Here is a 19,246-nt window from a genome sequence, read left to right as displayed (position 1 = left end):
CTGGTGAGGCGGGAGGAGACAGCAAGCAGGACAGAACAAGACACAGCCAGAGTGGGAGAATGAGAGACAGGAAAACAAGACAACAGCAAAGAAAAACAAAAAGTTAAAAAAAAAAAAAGTAAAAATTGATTGCTTTATGGATCATCCTTGATTGGAAAGATCTAGGCCTCTCTGGCCTCCTTTTCAGAGCAAGCTTGTTTTAAGAAAGCCAGGAGAGTCTAGAGCTTTCCATTTCCCCATGACCAGAAACTGCTCTCGTGTTAAGTATGAACACGGATCCACCCAACTCTTCAAAGGTCATTTGGAAGAAAACCCAAGAAGGTGCTTTGTAGGCGCCATCCTCAGGACCATTATTGAAGATATACACATTTCCAGGTAATATTATCAAACAAATATAAGAGCTAAATATATAGCTTTTGCTATAGGGAAGGGCTTGCTATAATCATTGTGAAGTGAGAATATTGGCTTTATAAGTTGATTCTTTTCAGAAAGTCTCCATTTCCACTACTCGGCCTAATAAATGCACACATTATTGCTGATAGAAGTTTTCCTGAGAATGAACTGGCTATTCTGTGTTGATTGCACTGTCCTGCAGGTTGACCTTGCTGGCTGTGACAGCTGAATGGATGGTGGACAACCATTGCGTCTTGAGCCTTGTTCAAGCATAGACACCAACACCCTGTGCGCCATCATAACAAATCACCAAGAACCTCTGAGGTACACCGTCCTGCTTACCTCCCTGTGATGGTGTTGACATGAAATACACATGGAATCACTTTGTAGACCACCAAGGGCGGTGTGGGAATATTTGCATGGCATTCTTATTACAAGGCTACATCCTCCCCCCATTAAACGGTTCCATATGCTTTTTGAACTTTTAGGTTAATTTCTAAAATAGTTTTTTCTGTTTTTTTTTTTTTTTCTTAGCCAGCTGGCACGGCCCTTTTTTCTTGTGTGTTTATTGCTTTGTCTGCCATTGGCTCTGAAACCAAATCATCTAGCTAGTTAAAAATAGTAAGGTAAGACTAGTCAGTGGATGGCGACATGGGGACCCCTAAAAGTACATGGGTCTGGGACATCACTTTGGATAATTGTTTAAAAGACTTGCTTTTTTAAATTATTAATATTGATTCTCAACACTTGCTCTTTTCTGATTTTGACAGATGACAAAACCTCTCTAAAGTGTATGCTCTACCTCTTCCATCTCATTACTGACAGGCCAAAGTAGACATCTGCCTCAGGGTGCCTAAAGCCCCAAGCCCGAGACCCTATCAGAGAATGTGTAGCAGGCCAAGGGATCTACTCCTTAAACTTGAGTCAACTTCCATTTAACTAAGGGCCTTGACTGTGGCTCTCATTTTTCCATTCTGAAGACGCTGCTGTATCATGTATCATAGCAAGAAAACGAACACCCACACACTGAATGTTTACTATGCCAGATTCTGGATCGAATGCCTCATATTTATGTTTCATCGTATGGAACTCTCTCTAATTAGACAATTTTCTTGGTATTTCTAACATAAGGGATCTTGAATGAAAGCATTCTTATGGGGAAGTATGAAGTGCAGGATCCTAGGGCTAAAAGAGAGTTTAATTTTTAGATTGAAAAAGGAGAATCTGGGGAAGGCTTATTGCTAAAGAGCTCGGCCTATACACAGTGTTTACATTTGTAAAGTTTCTGTAAATGAGAGATTCCCTTGGAGACAAGCATGTATGTTATTTTTAGTTGAGGCACTGCCATCAGCTGTAAACATGCTTGCAGCTCAGCTGGTCTTTGCTGTCCTTGTGTCCTCAGTATAATTTACAGTGGCTACGAGAGGCTGGCCAACTATCTCTTAAAACATGCCCACTGTCATCTTTCATGGGAAGCATGCGTGCCTTAAACTGCAGACAGTATTTTGGCCTGTTAGGAAGGTGAAACTGTTAAATGCTCTTGCTGTTTGAACGTTCACCTTCTGACTGCTTTTCCTCCAGGCAAGGTCACCAATCAAGGCTCTTTGCTTTCACACCCTTCTAATCCCACCACAAATCGATTCTTCACAGTTGTCATCTTCTCGGTCGCATATATGCGTTGGTTGTTTGTATGCACGTAGTACAGTTATGTCAGTAATTATCTGTGTGACCCTGGACTTCTTAAATGTTTCTATCTCTCTGGGTTTGATTTGCCTTCTGTAAGTGATAAATTGGATCAAGCACTTGCTATGGCTCTGGGATTTACTGGTGTTCATCTCAGGGTGGTCAACAACCCCTGAGATCTCTAGTCCTGGCCTTGCCAGCAAATGGCCTGAGGGCAACCTGCTTAATCACTCAATGCTTGGGCAGTCCCACACTTTTAAATAGGACAAAGTACCCAGCTGTCTGCCCTACCACAGCAAAATGGAGTGGTTGTTAATGAGCAAAGTGTGCACAAGGCACCTAGGCGCTGGTCAGAGGAAGGTGCTCTCTATAATTACTGCAGTTCTGGAATGGTGGCGCTGAGCATTTCAGGGACTGCCTGAATGACCTGGGTCTATTTTCATATCAGTCATTTGCCCACACTTGCCGGCCGTATATGGAAAGATTTGAAACAACATCAATCAGCAGGAATCATATAACATTTCCTATCCACTGACTCCCCTACATATTACTTAGAGGAAACCTTAAAGGAAATGGGGCACTGTTCATGAAATGAGTGGTCTGTAGACTGTCACTCTGCAGGTGGAGAAATCTGAGGTTAAGATGATAAACGGTCTCAGATGGCTTTCTGGGTTGGAGCCTAAGGTCATGTCCACAAGTTTGGGTTGTTAGGAAGCGTCACAAAATGCAAAGAGGATTTGTGAACCATAACATAAAGGGCAGTGGGCACAAGGAGCCCCTTCACTTTAAAGTGATCCGTTCTGGGGAAGGAGTCCGCTATGAATTCCATTTCTTGGCTGAGTGATTTGGACATGTTATCAAAGCTTTCTAAGCCTTGGTCTCCTTATCTAGAACTTGGTAATGGTTCAAAAAGTACACATGTGTGAACTTGTTTTGAAAATTAATGAGACGGTACCTAGCACTGAGTATTGGTCATTTTAAGGAAAACTAAACTGTTGTATCCAGCCTGCAGGAACTGAGGATAAAGTAAACCATCTGAGAAATCACTACACTGCATCAGAAAGCAGATCCTGAGTTAAACAGAAGCCAAACCAAAGCAGCAAAACCAATGTTTCAGCCGATCCCTAAAGCAGGCTGTTTTACTGACACTAGTAAACAAAGGTGACACGTGTGGTCTACTCTTAGTTACACATGCCAAGGCAGGGTAATACCTACCCTTTTCTTTGGGTGAGCATGGTAGGGGGGGGTTGGGGGTAGGGGTGGGGTGTCAGAAAACCAAAACCAAAACAGGATGCTTGGTGAGTATTAAAAAAACAAAAAAACAAAAAAACCAAGGAAGTCAGAGGAAGGGAAAGAGAGGTTTCTGAGTGGGAAAAAATGAAGACTGGACCAGAAAACAGGAAAAGGCTTGGTATGAACAGCAGGAATGTAGTTGATCCAATGGCTGCACAGTTACTCTTGGTGTCTGTGAAGAGGGCATGGAGCAGGAGGCCATGGATGGCATGCTGTGATGACCTTTCTGCCTATTCCCTGCTGACTGTCTAGGAGGGACTGCCACCTGGGGACATATACATTAACACGGCTGTGGCTCATGGACGACTCAGATATGTCAGTGAAAAGCAGAATTTTAAATACCTAGGGGAACAGTTTGCTTTATTATCTGACTTCTTACAGCATTGTGAGTGGAGTGGATTTTAACACTCCAGGAAATGGTATCTCCTGTTCCTTTGTGCTGATTCCTTCAAGACCCCAACAAATGGCAGCCAAGAGTAAGATAAGCTCCCAAGCCTGCTAACTCTCCTGCTACCATCAACAGGTCCTGGATCATGCTGGAAAATGCATGGGGTTTCTGTAATATATATTCCTAGGTGTTAATGATAGTTATAGCATTTATGGTCAAATGCTTCTGTTTCTATTCCTCAGTCCTCGGTTAACTTATTATTAAGACCTCCAAAAACTGTGATTCCACTTCAGCCTAGCACTTAAAGTCACTTAGTTACAAAGAGGTGAAACTGAGGCCTTCCTCCTCTGAACATATATTCACCACCGTGAGAGGTTTAACAGTTCAACTCCTATGTGGATGGTAATAGCATTGTCCTGTGTCTCTCTTAGTAGCCTACTGCTAACACTGACATGCCACAGCCATTACTCTTTCCCATTGAATTTATGGCTGAAAAAGCTGAGTTTCCAAAGAAACAAGCAGAATTATCTTCCGTGCAAAGGATATCAATGGGCTGAAAAACATCACCAACGGATGGGCTGTTGATCATATGATTCAGAAAAAAGCCAAAGAACTATCATTTGTTGGTGAAAAGCCACAAGTGGGAATATAGATACTGCACAATATATTCTAAAGCTCTTTTTCTAAAAGAAAGAAATCTAAAAGTCGTGCAGAGAAAAGGATGCATTTATGTATAAGTTCCTTGAATTAAGTTCTCCTGGAAAGCATGTCCGCATTTTTGAACATTCATTTACATACTCACTCAACAAACATTTGCTAAGCAACTACATATGCTAGCCCATATTCATTTATAGATTTTTTTTTTTAAGTAAAATGCCCTAAGTTTGGATCTTAAAAGAAAGTTCCACCTGGAGTTTCCAGATAAATTCTAAGATACCCTGTTGTTTGCCCTGGTATCCATGGCAACAGCAAGGCCTATACTTCAAATTCCCTCCAGCTCTGGTTCTGGGCCCCACCCACGCCTTTATTTTGACCTCTGTTTTGTCTCTTGATGGGAGAAGTGAGAAAGAACCCTGCTTTGTCCCATGCTATCTTTCTTTTTCTCTAATTTTTTTTTTTTGCTTTCATGTTCAATATTGAAATATGGATGGACTTTCCAAACTGCCAGTGGCAAATAACTCTAGGAGAAAGGGCAAAGGGTATAAGAACTAGATGCCTCATTGGCACATGTACAATATTGTTTCCAGAAGTACCTGCACTATATACATTTAAATAGCTTCAGAATTTATTTAGGAGCTTAATCATTTACTGTGTTGTGCAGATCACACTTTTAGAGTATAGCTCGGGTCTATAAGAATAACTTTATCTATAGCTTTGTGCTTCTGTAATATATAGGTGTGTAAAACCATTGCTGTTTTTATCACTGGCAAAGGCACTTACTTGGATTAAGTACAGTATTCTTTGGTGACTCTAGAAATCCTTTTATACATTGAATAGAATTTTGGGTAGGACAAGAGTTTTATGTTGCAAATTTAAGGCCCTGTTTGAATCCATGAACCAACGGATGCATGTGTTTTCTATCTGACATGACTGACTATACAAGACACCCACAAAAGAGCAAAGAAGGGATGTATGGATCCAAGATTAGCAAAGTCAACTTTGACTACAGAGAGACTTTCATAAATGGCTCCCCCCAACTTCTGCTTATCTTTAATTTCATGGCTGTTAGATCAGCTGTTTTCTGAATAAAAGGGTACAACTTGAGAGCGCATTTGTAATAAACTACTACACAGCTGAGGATGCTGTTTCATTAGCTCCCTTGATTGGTTTCAGGTTATTGCTGTGTTCGACTTCACCCTAGGTAAACACAGTGACACATCACCACCCAGTTTACTTCCTAAATTAAGCACTGAGTCTCTGTGTTTATTTGGAGGTATGAACACTAAGACTTAAGCACAGGTGATTGACATAAAGCCACACCCTGACTTAATACATTTTCTTGACTTGGACTGAACTTCGATGAAGGCAAAACTCCGCCTAGGCAATGTGCTGTTTCAGTTGCTCGGTTCCATGTTTCTCCTTCTCACCTGCTGCCCTTTTCTTCTAGCCCTCACTCTGAATGTATGTGCTTCATGCCCTATGTCTCTGATTCACACTAGCCCAGTGTGGGGATTAAGGCTGCTCTGAGGAGTGAATTTGCTTTTCTGTATTAGGACTCATGTATGTAAGTATTTCCTGACAAATTATTTTATTTAACATTACTAGTCTAGACTCAAAACTTTGCCAGGAGAGTGACTCTTGTAAGAATTTCAAAGATGATGATCGTGTTGCAGTCAGTGATTTTAGTTTGGAGTGAACCTATGAGAAGCCATAACCATAGACATGATCTTTTAAACCATTGGTTCTCAACTTTCCTAACTCTGCCACCCTTTCATATAGTTCCTCATGTTCTGGTGACCCTCAACCATCAAATTATTTTCAATACTACTTCTTAACTTCAATCTTGCTACTGTTATGAATTGTAAATATCTGTGTTTTCTGATGGTCTTGGTCAACCTCTGCGAGAGGATCGTTCAACCCCAAATGGGGTCAGGATCCACAGGTTGAGGACCACTGTCTTATATGGAGGCATTTCTATTTGTGTCCCATCATGATGCTAAGGAAAGGGCAGCCTCTGAGGTTTGGAGCTCTTTATCTCTGGAGTGGTAGGATCCAGGGAACCACTATCTTTTCCAAGTCCTTGGGATAGTATCTTCATGAAACTATCCATTCTCTCTTTAAAGACCCCTAGTTACAGGAGCCCAGTTCCTTTGGAGAAGCAAACAGTTCAGAGTACCTTGGACTCTTCAACTTCTTTTATTTATTTGAAAGACTTCCCATAAAGCTTTCAGTGGCCCAATTTTTTAAAAATTAATTAATTAGTTAATTAATTAATTCATCTTTGGAACAGAATAAACTTACTTTCTTCTTTCAGCCATCTAAATACTGCTAATAATAGCTATAACTATTTACTATGCTAGCGACATCTTTAAGTCATATATGTTAATATAGTTCTCAGAGGCAGCACAAGGAAGGTATGTCACTACTATTCTCTATCTATCTATCTATCTATCTATCTATCTATCTATCTATCCATCCATCCATCCATCCATCTATAACCATCTATTTATCTATTATCTATCTATCCATCTATTTATTTATCTATTACCTATCTATCTATCTATCTATCCATCTGTTTATCTATCTCTCCCCTCCTCCCTCTGGAAGTCAAAGTTTAAAGTATTAGGTAATTTCTACCAAGGTGACACAGTTTGGTAGTAAGTAGCTGGGCCTGAATTCCAAAGAGCAATTTCTTCCTCCAAAGAGCAAGCTTTGGACCCACACTATGTCATCTCCAAAACTCAGGTACTTGAATTTAGGTCACTTTTCCCATAAAGGATTTTTGTGACTTGGGAGTACTTTATTCTTATGATAGGTACAGCTAGACTTCTTTCTAAAGGGGGCCCATGGTGGGGTTTCTTTGGGATCTGGAAGATGACATTATCCCTTCCCTTCTATGCATCATCTTGCTCTGTTGATTCCACAGTTGACCCTCCACACCCTGCTGCCAAGCCTTCAGAGAAGGGGCACTCACCTGTATGTACGAACATGTGCTTGACGTAGTTCTGTTTGGCTGTGAAAGTCTTGTTGCAGAGAGTGCACTCATAAGGCTTTTTGTCGCCTTGCCCACTGGCTGTGCTGTGGCCTGCAGATGAGGCCAGGGGCTGTGGCGCTGGCAGCTGTGCAGTAAAGGTGGACAGACCGGGCTGGGACACTGTCACAAACTGGGTCTGCTGGCCTGTCAGGGGCTGCGGCAGGCTGAAGAGAAAAGGCTTGGGGCCACTGCCCGCGGGTTGGGTAGTGAAGAGGGCTGGCAGATAGGTGTTGCCAGCGGTGCCAATGACCTGTGTGTTGCTGGTCAAGGTCAGAGGCATCCTCAGGTTGCTGGTGAGGGTTTCTGTCTGGCGTAAATAGAGCTGGGTACTTGGCAATGGCTGCCCGATGGATGTGTTGACTGAAGGCTGCTGTAGGACGCCCTTATCGGAGCTGTTACTGACAGTGATGACTGTGTTGTCCATCTCTGACTCGTTGCTTCTCTCAGGAGAGGAGGCACCTGGTTCTAGCTGGTTTGGCTGGGCACTGCTCTCAGCTGGGGCTTCTGCTGCCTGCTCAGGTTGGGCGGGTTCTGCCTGACCGTCCCTTGGGGCTGCTGCCCCAAACTGTTGCTCCACTGAGTCAGGTTCGGTGCCGATGGAGGAGCTGACCCCAGAATCAAAGCTTTCACCTTTGGGCTCGCTCTCAGTGCCCTCTGCTTGGTCAGTGTCTTCTGTGCACTCCTCGGATTCATTGCGTTCTAGGATCTGCACCCTTTGCTGCCCATAGTAGTCATAGTCATCTTCCATTTCCTGCTTGATGTGGATGTTACCCACCAGGGTCTGGATACGCACAGGCCGGGGCTGCTTCCGGCAGTGCGTGGTCTCAGGGGTGGTGGACAGGTAGCGCTCCATTTGCTGGGAGCGCTCATGAATGCGTGTGATCCAGCTAGGGTCTTCCATGTGGTGGTCACGGGGCAGGCCGAGAGCTGTTTCGTGGTGGCTGACCACTGCACCACTGTAGAAGGAGCGCTCGCCGCTGCCATTCTGCATGGAGCAGGCGTAGAGTGCGGAGTAGATTCGGTCCACACTATGCTGTGGGTGGCTCTGCAGGTAGCCTGATTCCGTGTCACTGCTCTGGCCAGATGTGCCTGACTCTGGTGTGCCTCTTGGTGTGTCCTGGCCAGAATCCTGGATGCCTGGGAACACATCGCCCACGTTCTGTGACACGATGCGAGTGCACTCATCTATGACTGTTTTGATCTGCAGGATGCTGGCGGCTGTGAGGATCTGCAGAGCTTCCGACTGTGAGACTCTCAGCACACCGCTGTACATGAAGTCAATGAGCTTTTGCACCGATTGTACGGACACCACCGACGGGATTTCGATGTCGCTGTAGCCCAGCAGCAGCTTGTCTTGGAAGAAGGGGCTGCCGGCTGCCAGCACGCAGCGATGTGCGCGCAGCATGCTCCCGTGGATGCGAACCGTCACGTCACAGAAGTGGCCACGGTTGCGCTGCTCGTTGAGGGTCTCGAGCACGGAATTGCTGAAGTTGTGAAGGTTGATGCTGTGAATGCGCTCGGTCATCCCCTTGCAACTGATGTCACCTGTAGTTTAGTGAGGCAAATACAAGACAGGGCACACAGTCATACATAGCTGATGGCATTTCTAACTCAGGTCTTAGAAGAGTAACGCTAGAACCACCCACCTGGCAGATGCACACACAAGCGGGGAGAAAGCTGGGGATACTGCACACACAGCCTAGGCAACTAATTTCTTGAGTGCCCCCCCCCCCCGGACTTAATATCCTAGTTACTTTGGGTGCATTCATATGGATCCACAAGAAATTCAGGAGAATCGCTTCTTAGTCTTTTGGCTAAGATCAAGTGTGAAGAAATTCAGGTGATGTTTTCTAAAAGGATAACCAAGATGGGTTGTTGCCTGCTATTCCTTTAACTGCAGCATGATGCGAAGATGCATTGTAGCCCAGGAACCACTCCACCTGCCTCACTCTGGACTAATCCCAACTCTTCTGGGAAACTTGAATTCCTGCCCTCAAGTTACGGACACTTCTTATTCTATCAGTAGGCAGCAACGATACCCACTTTCTGGCTGCTTCTGTATCTCCTCTCTCCTAGCACCCTTGACAGTCTGTGCACTCTCCTGGATGGTTCTGTGAGATTCGGATGCTGCTGCTGCTGCTGAGGAAGGGATTTATTTCCTTGTGTGTTTCTTGAGACAGGCTCTCCCTGTGCCACTCAGTCTGTCTTGGAACTCACAAGTGGACCAGGTTGGCCTCGAACTCAGATCCTCCTGCCTCTGCCTCCAGAATAAATATGTACTTGTGTCACCACTCCCAGAAAGAAGGAATGTTTTGAAGGCCAGAGTAGATGTGCTGAGTCGGATCATGCTAGGTGGATCACATTTATCATTTAAGATGGGCACTTAGAGTACATAATTAGGCCAGGAGAGCAGGAGTACACTGGAGGTAGTATAGAAACTTAAACTGAGCTATAGGGTGTTTTGCAGAACTTTTACACTGTTCCCAGAAGGGAGACAATAATCTCTGTGGAGGCTCTGCTCATCTGACCAACTGCCACCCCTATGTTCCAGACTGTCTACACAGGTGACAATGTTGTTAACACCATTCCATACTGAGAAGAAAGCAGATGGCTATGGCACAGTCCCAGGGATTTCCTGTTTTTCTACATCACCCCTCAGAGGTCTCTGAAGAATACCTTTCCATGAGCCATTCTTCAGTCAGAACTACAACTTTTATTTTGACAGAAAACATGATTGGATTTAAAGGGTGCCTAAAAGGTTAGTGAGGAACACTTCTGGCTCTGTCTGTGAGGGCATTATCATTGATTATGAAGGGTCTGAGTTAATGAATTAATTAAGCCCTTCATATATTTCACAATAAGATGCTATATTTGGGGGAGGTGGTTAAAGGTCAGAGGTACAGCTTGGTTGGAGGAAGTAATCATTGGCCATGTGCCCTTTGGGACCGTATCTTGCCATGGCTTCTTGGATTCTCTCTGCTTGTTGTTATATGATGAGCGTATCTCTGTGTCCTGCCATATGTGTTCATTACAATAGGACCAAGAAAAAGCATCGGTTGAACCTTCTGAAACCATGAGCCAAGATAAATCTTTCTTCCCAGTGCTAGTTGGTTTTTGTCAACTTGAAATAGGCCATAGACACCAAGGAAGAGAATCCCAATTGAGGAATAGCGTCCATCAGATTAACCCATTTTCATGGGACATTTTCTTGATCGCTAATTGATGGAGGAGAGCCTTGCCAGCCCTGGGCAGATGGTTTGGGGTAGTAAGAGAAATGTGGCTGAGCAGGAGCTGGGGAAGCAAGTTGTCTCAGTCAGTGTTCTATTGCTGTGAAGAGATGCTATGACTAAGGCAACTCTTATAAAATAAAGCATTCAATCTGGGCTTGCTCACAGTTCCAGAGGTGTAGTCCATGATCATTGTGGAGGCACACAGGCATACTTGGTGCTAGAGAAGTAGTTGAGAGGTCCACATCTGAACTGGCAGGCAGGAGAGAGACACTGGGTTGGGCTTGGGCTTCTGAAAGCCCTTCCCCAGTGAGACTCTTCCTCCAATAAGGCCACAACTACTTTAACAAAGCCTTAGCTCCAAAGGATTCTTAAATAGGGCCACTCCTTGCCACCTAAGCATTCAAATACATCATTCTATGGGAGCCATTCTTATTCAAACCAGCTCCTGCTGGTTCTGCTGCAGTTCCTCCCAAAGGCTTCTTCCTTCCTATCTTCTTCTTTTTAAATTGAAAATATTTTTTTCATATAATATATTCTGACCAAATTTCCCTTCTTCATTTCTGCCTTGGCTGTCCTTGGTAATGGCCTCTAACCTGTAAAATCCTTTCCTCCTCGAGTTACTTTGGGTCAGGGTCTTTATCAGTCTAGGACTCTTCCTCAAGGGTTGTTTTGTTTGTCTTGCCCCATATCTGGCAACAATGGTGTAGTGGCTATTCCTGGTTGTCAACTTGACTATATTTGGAATGAAGTACAATTCAGAATTGGAAGGCTCACCAGTGACCCTTATCTGGAGGCTTGGAGATAGAAGTTTCTGATCTGGATCTTGGTATGGAGATCTTGAGCCATAGTGGCTATGGATTCCAGAAGATTAAATCTCGGAGTTCAAGGAACACACCTTTAATCTGGGCTACACCTTTCATCTGGGATTAAAGGTGTGGTGGAACACACCTTTAATCTGGGCTACACCTTCTGCTGGAGACAATATAAGGACATTGGAAGAAGGGAGTCTGGCTCTTGCTCCTTTGCCTGCTTGCTGTGTGAGCCTGAGTAACTGCTAGATTCTTGGACTTCATTCACAGCTACGACTGAACCATTGTTGGGAATTGGGCTGCCGACAGTAAGTCATCAATAGATTCCTTTACTATCTAGAGACTATCCATAAGGTCTGTGACTCTAGAGAACCCTGACTAATACAAATGGTGAGAAAATTATGAATACATAGCTATCAGGTGAACAAAGTGGCCCGCACAGTACATTCTAGAACATCAGTTGTAACTTAGTTCTCTGTTTTGTAGTGAGCAACCCCAGAGGACCTGGTGAGTGCACAGCAGGTGAGTCTGCCTCTATGCTCCTTTCTCCTCTGCTTTAGAACAAGGGCCTGCTCAAAAAGTCCCTGCTCTACCCCACTTTCTACATGACCCCTCTCGTGACCCTCCAAGCATAACAAATGCTCTAAGCTCTTGTATCATTCAGTGATGCAACCTCTTTCACCTTCCATCAGACTTATTATGTACCTGAAATACTGTATTATACTGTATTTTTCATGTAATCATAAAATTCTAGTTGCATATATACATATATATTATTACAAAATATATCCTTAAATGAAGATACTAATAATTCAGGAATGGCTGTCCAGGAATTGAGTCAGTAGATCATGTTCTAGCATCTTGCTGAATTTTATATTCTAGATATATGCATTTATAGAAGGAAAACGATAAGGGCAAACTTTTCTTCAAGCCTTATTATCTGTCAAACACTGTCCAAACCACTCTATGCATATTATACCATTTAGTAACCATGGGGAACAGGTTGTATTACTATCCTCACTTATACACCAGGCTGAGAAATCACGCAATGTGCTCAAAGCTACACTGGTAGATAGTGGTAGCGCTGGTATATGAACCCAAGTGGTGTGGGTCTGGATTGCTCTCTTGACAGTTCCACCACGACATCACATGCTTTGTCTCTCGATGGGAGCTGGCATCAAGGGTCCATACAGCTGCTCCAACCATCAGCTCTCAAGTTAAAAGTTAAAAAGATCACTTCCAGCGTTTGGCTTCTAGGCCTTCAGACTTCACTGTAGCTTAAACATATATACATGCATGTGAGAGCATGCAACAGATATCAAGCAGCATAGTTAAATAGCTACATACAGATGGGAGGAAAATCACCATCTCTGGGCAGGGTGGGCTCCTTATTAGCACACTTCTCTTTCTACACAGGTAGAGGTTGTTGTTTCTGTTTGAGGTAAGGGAATGTTGTGGTTCTAAAAGTTTCTACCTGATTTCATCAAAGTTCTATACAGCAAGAAACTAGCAGAGTTGGGATTAGAATCCACATTTCTTGGTGCTCTGAGGAGTGGCACTTTAATTACCAAGGATCTTGGACCTTCCTTATTCTCATTTAAGAGAAAGAGAGAGAGAGAGAGAGAGAGAGAGAGAGAGAGAGAGAGAGAGAGAGATATTAAAATAGTATTAAAAACCTATTTTATCTTACATATTCACACATGCATGCATGCACATGCACAAAAACAACTTCATGAGAAAAATCTGCTTGTTTGACTGAAGATTTAGCCAATCTAAACAGCCAGGTTATTTTCTAAATAGTCTATATGAGTCTAATATTATCATTGTCATCAGTTTCACTGAACACCAGAGAGGCAAATGTAAACCCATGTGCAGATACAAGCCGACCTTATCGGCCATCTGGATTTGTATGGACAAGACTCTAAACATCTCCCTGAGTACACTTGGCCCCCACTTCAGTGAGCTGCCATGAAAGGCTGGCTTCTCTTTCGCTGGTGGTGGTACAGATGCGATGGAGAAACTTTGCCTCTCCATTCAGGCATGCCTCCTTCCTCCAGCACACAATGCAGAGGCAATTCCTTTCCCAGGCTTGCTTTTATTTTTAACTCAAATACAGTGGGAAAGTTTCTGCCACAGTGAGGCAAAGTCCAGGCTTTTGTGAACATGTCCTTTTCATCCAGTGGGCATTAATGTATAGATTCCAATGGAATACATTTGAAATAGCCTACTGTAGATTTGTCCCCCATTGAAAACAAATCTTGATTAGATGGTATTCAAGAACTGTATAGGAAGGAATGGTGTGAAAATGCTAAGTCCATTCTTTCTAAGATTGGCACTGAATAGGCATCTGGGCTATTCAAAATAAGCAAGAAAAAAACCCCAGACACCCCCAAACCAACTAACCTCCCTCCCCAGGAAACCCCAACTCTTCAAAAACTATAGAACTTTACGTAGATTTTTGTGTATTTGAAAATGCCACATCGCTCGCTGTAAGAAAGCCCATAGTGGCATGAGAAAACTGTTATTAAAAATAGATCTCTTCATATTTTCTTAAAAGAATATCCTACCCACCTGGCTTTGTACTAGAGTAAAAAAAGTCAGTCTGTGATGACACTCCCTGGGAACATTCAAGAAATTGTCCTAAGGACCGTGAGGATGTAATTATTCCGAGTGACTGTTCCCTGAACACAAATGATGATGCAGAGGCAGGGCTGAGTCCCCGAGGGGAAATCTGCCTGGCGGTCGAGGGCTCGGTGCTGGTTTTATAGGAACTTTGCCCCTGCCTGTCCTGTAAGCTGCAGGGGTCCAGGGGTAGGACTTAGCATGAGAATGAAAAGCTGCCTGAGAATCAGAGAAAACGGAGAAGAAAGGGAACAGCAGGCAATACAATCTTTTTTAATTAGGTGTGAAATCCAGTTCTTTCTCAGGCAGGAGAGCAAAGGGATACATAAAACAGAGGAGGGGAAGGGTGAGGTGCAGGGGAGGGGTGGGGGAGGGGTGGGGGGAGGGGATGGGAAGGCACGGCTGGAGAAAGAAGGAAATACCAGTGCTCAAATTAAACCAAGTGTTGATCAAGCCAACAGGTCTAAATCAAAAGTAGGGCTCGGAGGAGGTCGGTTACTCAGTACTTGGACTGGCACAGCTTAGGGGCCAGGCTCCACAGTCCAGCCTCAAGCACCATGGTCCTTTTAGTCCTCTCAGTAACGCTGCTTACACCTTACACCCCAGGCAGCTGCCCAAGGCTTTACTTTGCTTCTGGGAATTTGCTCCAAGGCCTTTACGTTTGTGTGGCAAGTGCTTGATCTTCCCCCAGCCTGGAGCTGGTAATGTTTTCTATGGTAAGATAAACAATCTTCAATAAAAAGTTATCTTTTAGAAAAGGATGGCTAACAGTAACAGTAAGACTCAAAGAGGAATGTGGATAAGGTTAACTGAAGCTGGTTAGAATGAAGCTGTGGAAGTTGGGGAGGTTGTTTCCAACTGTTGAAGGCAATCGCTGAGTAAGGTTTGATTTGATTTTGGTTTTTAGCAGAGCACATTTCATTTGACAGTTATTAGAAATTTATGGAAGAATTAGGGAATGGTGACTATTTTTTGAATGTTGAAATGAGATATTATAGTACAAGGATAAAGCAAATCCAATATACACTTCCAATTCACGCAACAAAATGAAGTGTGGAATAGGTTCAGTTGAAGGCACTATAATCCCCCTCTTTTCTGCCCTTCCCTCTTTTTCCTCCTTTCTTCCTTCCTTTCTTCCTTCCTTCCTTCCTTCCTTCCTTCCTTCCTTCCTTCCTTCCTTCCTTCCTTCCTCCCTCCCTCCCTTCCTTCCTCCTCCCCTTCTGCTCTTTTCCCCACTGCCCTGTTCTCTGTGCCACTCTCTTCCATCCCTCCCTCTCTTCTCTAGTCTCTTCTCCCCTTTCTCTCCTTCTCCTCCCTCTTCCCCTTTTCCTCCTCGGTTTCCATCCTCACCATTCTCTTCTTACTAAGGCTTATGTATGGGCAACAGGGAAGTAAAACTGGGGAAAACCCACTTGTTCTATGACACTAACGCCACCCCTAACTCTAGACAAACGTTTCACTTCTAATTTCTTTTTCCATTTCTAGTCTAATTTCCTTTCTAGTCTGTCTGAAGGCTGAAGGTGGCTTTCTATCACTGTTGGAGTCTTAGGCCCTGGGAGCTTTGCGGATGGGTCTCTCATTGGCTTTCACTTAGCTCAGGTCTCTCTGGCTTGCCTACTTCAAACCAAGACTGCTGTGATCCCAAGAGGGAAGGAAGCTTTGCTGGCTTCATGCTAAAATTATAAACATAACTGAGTTATGGATAAAGCTGCTGGGGGGTTGCTTGGATTTTCACTAGATCATTAGTGAAATATTTACTGAGAATTCCCTAGTGTAAATGTGAATGAGCTGAAATCTAAAGCAAATTCATCCAAAGAGACTTTCACTATTTGAACCATATTAACTAATCAACTTAGACCCCCTTAGCAGGTTGTGGCAACAGTACTGTGCTCTGCTCTTGCTGAAATCTGATGGTATAAAAAAAAAAAAAGATCGTGCTCTCCTGGCTCTGCTTAGAAAAAGGAGCCCGGAGTCAAGATTTGGGCCACATTACAGAAGCTGAGTAGACTTCAATATGTGCTTTCCTACTTACAAATTCATCTAGACTTATTACATAATAATAATAAACAATAACTTACTTTACCTTGACTCTGATTCCTCGTTTGTCTGCCGTTATATAAAAACATGTCTTAATAATTACTGAATTGTTAACATCAACCTAAATCCTTTTAGGTCGCAGCAAAGTATGATCAAACATCAGTCTAAAAGTAATTAATCAACAACTTAGGGAACCAATTGTAAACATAAACTAAAAACTCAGTTTTAGTATAACGACATCATCTGTGTGCATATCTGGACTTCCCAGAGATACAGAATCAGGAGAATATTAGTATAGACATATGAAAGGGCATTTACTGTGGAAATTGTCTCATGCAATTATGGAGGTTGAGAAGTTCTGCGAGAGGTCATCTCAGGCTGGGGACACCAGGATCTTGGTGACACAGCTCAGTCTGAGTCTGAAAGCCTGAGAATCCGATAAACCCATGGTGTGACTCTGAGGTTGAGGCTGAGTGTCCAGGGACCCAGGAGAGGGTATTCTCTATGAATCAGAGATATAGGCTGAGGGAGACTACGACGAGGAGCAGGAAGGTTTCTCCTCTGTGTAACTTCCTTGGGCTTTAGGATGTGTTTCCAAGGCAAACCCAAACAGACCCTGTACTATTTTCCTTTTCCCTTTGGTTCCAGGAAATACCAGTTGTGTCATCTCACCCTTTACCTTAGACGGGATCTTAACATGTCCCACAGCATAGAGCCCTAGAAATTTCTCTGAGGTACAAGGCCCTGAACTTCACTTCCCACCCTTTGACAATAATTTGCGTGTTAACATGTCCACAGTCCTTGACACTTTACATTCGCCATGCCCAGTCAGCCAAATGCCATCAGTGTGAAGGAGCAGTGGTATAGCTCTGAAAGGAAATGGGATCAAGATCCTTGGAAATTCAACTATGGTGCTGGGCTAGGAAGCTGATACTCTCTTGAGGTAGGAACTGCAGTATAAATATACTGCTGGCCTAGCCATTCGTCTTATGGAGAAAAGGGGACTTGCCAGATCATTAGCTGTTTATAAAGTACCAGGGCACATGTTGATTTGCTCAAACAATGAAACTACATCTTGTAAATTAATCAACTGAAGTCATCACTTGGCTAAACTTTTAATAATCTATTAACATTCTCCAAAATCCATCTGTCTTTTGCACAGGCCAAATAAAAAAGCTGAGTGAGAATCCACATACTGGCATCTTGCAAGTCCTTGATGGTGGGATTAGTCTTTATAAACCCTCTGGGGACATACTAATTTTATCTATCATGTTCCTAGGAAAAGGCAGCTCTGACCTGCCCATTTGGCCAGGTGCTAAGTATCCCTGTCATAATCACGCATTCCAGAACTGGAGAAAGACACGTAAGATAGATCTGAGAACCAACCATGAATCAGACTAGAGCCACAAACCCCATTTATCACCAGATCTTTGTAAGGCCTTACTCTGACTGGGTAGCTGAAGAGATACTGTACTCTCCTGAATCAGTGTGTAGAGCACATTTCTACTCATCCTTATAAGGTGTGACTCTTTCTTTCCCCATGCACAGGTGTCCTGGTAAAGGGCTGCCAGTCCCTTTGGAGAAGGACAAGATGAACAGGACATCATTTAGGTAGTAGTGGCTCAGTCTTGCATTCTTTCAACTCAGCTCTGGAAACTGACTCAGAGCTGTGATTCTGTCTGTAGGGCGTGAGTTCAAGTTTTCTTCACTTTCTCCAAAAGTTTCCAGTTTATATAGGTCACAGAAGGGTTGGGTAGGTTTCCTGTTGTCCTACAGACTCTGGGATTAAGTAGGCAAGGTAATGGATCTACATTATTTACACAATGTTGCTTGTTGCTCTGTATGTCTATCTACTACTGTAATTACCCACCTTGTATCCGACAGTGGAAGGCCACTGCTTGGTCCTTGTATTCCCAGATCCAGTTCTCATTGCATTTACATTTTCTACTTGAGTGGCAGGGATTTCCTCTCTAAGGTAGGGCTACAGCAAAGCATCATCACAGAGCTCCTCAAAGGCCCTGGGTTGCCCCTTTAATTACTCATTTGAAGAACTGGTTGGGGAAGGGCCTACCTCTGGCTCTCCCATGAGGAAGAGTTAGGCAAATCCACTCTACCATTCCAATATCCCCAAGCCTTTGCAGTCCTTCCTGGGGCATTTCCACTTCAGCCATGTTGACTCCCTTTTGATGCACACTGCAGCCAAAAAAACCCAAACAGGAAATGTACCACCTCTGCTCAATGGGCCCATACTGATGGTTTTAGTCTGTAGCAGTCAGGCAGCATGGCTTGGTGAGAGCTCTCAGCGTGCCACAGCCTTCTGGTACCCAGCTCACAGGCTTTCTGCTGCTGAAACATCCACAAAGAAAGACAACCCAGCTGGGTTCCGTGAAGGAAAAGCCCCAGAGGAGACTGTCAGCTGAGCCTACTACTGTAAGAGCTGAAAGCTAAAAAAAACTTAAAGGGAAAGAACAAACCTCCAAATTAAAAAAAAGGGGAAACAAGCCAGGCTGTGATGGAAGATGCCTTTAATCCCAGGGCTCAGGAGGGAGAGGTAGGTAGATCTCTGTGAGTTTGAGGCCAGTCTGGTCTACAAAGCTGGTTCTAGGACAATGAGGGCTACTATATAAAGATACTCCATCTTGGAGATGGGGAGGGGGGAGGGTACAAACAAAAGAGAACCCAGAAACAAAGGGAAAAATGAAAAATGTCCCAAGCTGCTCATCAAGAACCCCATCATTTATCTGCACAAAATGGAGAAGTTAAAAAGGAAGAGTACAGCCTACCGTGGAAGACAAAAGCTAACTCTACGAATGCCTCACTGTTCTTCCCTCCCTTCTTGTATAACCCAAACATATTTAAAAGATCTTTTCATCGGTCTGTCTGCCTTTCTGCCCATCCATTCATCTGTCTGTCTGCCCGTCCATCCATCCATCTGTGGTGTGTTTCTGTGTGCAGGCATTTGTGACTCAGAGCATGTGCGGAGATCAGAGGGACAACTCTTGGGAGTCGGTTCTCCTGCTACCAAATGGGATGTTGGACAGAACTCAGACCGTTAGGTCTACACATAAACACCATGTCTCAGCACCAGAGTTATGCT

General features: G+C 43.7%; 1 protein-coding gene across 53 annotated transcripts in view; it reads right to left on the bottom strand.

The window, feature by feature from the left end:
* The window catches only part of Zbtb20 (zinc finger and BTB domain containing 20), a 758,704-nt gene that overhangs the window by 16,070 nt on the left and 723,388 nt on the right, over nt 1–19,246 (bottom strand). For all 53 annotated transcript variants that reach the window (XM_030249219.1, XM_030249208.1, XM_011245985.3 and 50 more), the window contains one exon: nt 7,392–8,996. In XM_030249219.1, the coding sequence (XP_030105079.1) occupies nt 7,392–8,976 (1,585 nt within the window). In that variant the 5' untranslated portion in view covers nt 8,977–8,996. The remainder of the gene's footprint in view (nt 1–7,391; nt 8,997–19,246) is intronic.

The sequence above is a fragment of the Mus musculus genome, chromosome 16 (assembly GCF_000001635.26).
Source record: "Mus musculus strain C57BL/6J chromosome 16, GRCm38.p6 C57BL/6J".
Lineage (NCBI taxonomy): Eukaryota > Metazoa > Chordata > Mammalia > Rodentia > Muridae > Mus > Mus musculus.
The sequence above is the reverse complement of the archived record's forward strand: the minus strand, read 5'-3'. Positions and strand labels throughout refer to the sequence as shown.